Source organism: Anneissia japonica, unplaced genomic scaffold (assembly GCF_011630105.1).
Source record: "Anneissia japonica isolate Jap-2015-1 unplaced genomic scaffold, ASM1163010v1 scaffold285427_len1121_cov316_single, whole genome shotgun sequence".
Classification (NCBI taxonomy): Eukaryota; Metazoa; Echinodermata; class Crinoidea; order Comatulida; family Comatulidae; genus Anneissia; species Anneissia japonica.
The window spans coordinates 1-1,121 of NW_022689958.1; the positions used below are offsets into that span (position 1 = coordinate 1).

The window sequence follows — 1,121 nt, forward strand, 5'->3', positions numbered from 1 at the left end:
CTTGCAGTTGCTATGATAGAAGAATGCTTTCTGTCCTTTCTTCATTTGATCACGCATGAAATTACGTGCTTGATAATTTCTCACACCATCCCAGCACGCAGTCTGATTCTTTTCACTTTTAAGATCTTCAATACCAAACTATCAAGATTATCATTATAATCAAAGAATTAAAAATTTAAAACAAATGCACATATTTTGTTACTATTGTCGTATTGACTTTCACTCAAATAAATAAGTAAAACAATTATATATTTAATGTAATATACAGTGATAACCAAATACCAACCTTCACATCAATGCCATTTTGTATCCGGGATTCTGGTTCAGATTTCATAAGCCACCTTGTGTAATGTGGTTTATCCACATTTTTTACTTTTTTTTCAGTCAGTTTTCTTTGCTTCCTGCTACTTGGACCATCAACGCTTGTTGCCGTCTCTTTTGTTTTGCTATCATTGGCTGACAAAGTGTGCTTGGCTGCAGAGAAGAAATCATTAATACTTTTTTACAATCATCATTAAAATATTGCCATTATTACCAGTCATTCCCACCACCAGAATCATCAACATTATTACTCCATTTTCAGCACTGCACTTTTGCAGCTCATCAGTCACTACAACCATCCAGTACCACCAGTTACTATCCCAAACTGCAGCCCTGCAGTCACCAGCAGTACCATCACCAATATTCCATTATCACCAATGCAGACCCAGAGATTCTAAGGCCTAGTTCAGACTGGTGGATAAACCCGGCTCAAATCACCGGGTACGTTTCGCGAGCAATGTTTTTAAACACATTTCCTGGTTACGGTTCATTATTATGCAAATTCTCGCCTGGCTAAACCCGCTAGTCGGAACGTCCGGCAGGGTTAAGCCGGGCTTAACTCAAGAATAGCTTATCTCCAAGTCTGAACGTAGCCCAAGTTAAACGAAATTGCAGGTGTGAGACTTTTGTTTTGAAAACTGTCAGTGCGGGACAATATCAGGGTGGAACCACTTTACGCGTAAATTCAAATAATGTGGACTCTGTTTCTTAAAATTTGACCCACTTTATGCAAAAATCTGAAGCCATTTTCTTAAAATTTTACCAATTTTAGGCTAAATACTGTATGAGAAATCTGGACC

At 37.8% G+C, this 1,121-nt stretch overlaps 1 protein-coding gene across 1 annotated transcript; it reads right to left on the reverse strand.

Moving 5' to 3' along the window:
- Positions 1–3: 3 nt before the first annotated feature.
- Positions 4–497, reverse strand: LOC117099853 (thymocyte nuclear protein 1-like; the record flags this gene model as incomplete). Its single annotated transcript, XM_033239374.1, has 2 exons — positions 4–138; positions 287–497. Coding segments are annotated over 2 exons (346 nt in total), but the record flags the coding sequence as incomplete, so codon positions are not given.
- Between the last annotated feature and the right edge of the window lie 624 nt (positions 498–1,121).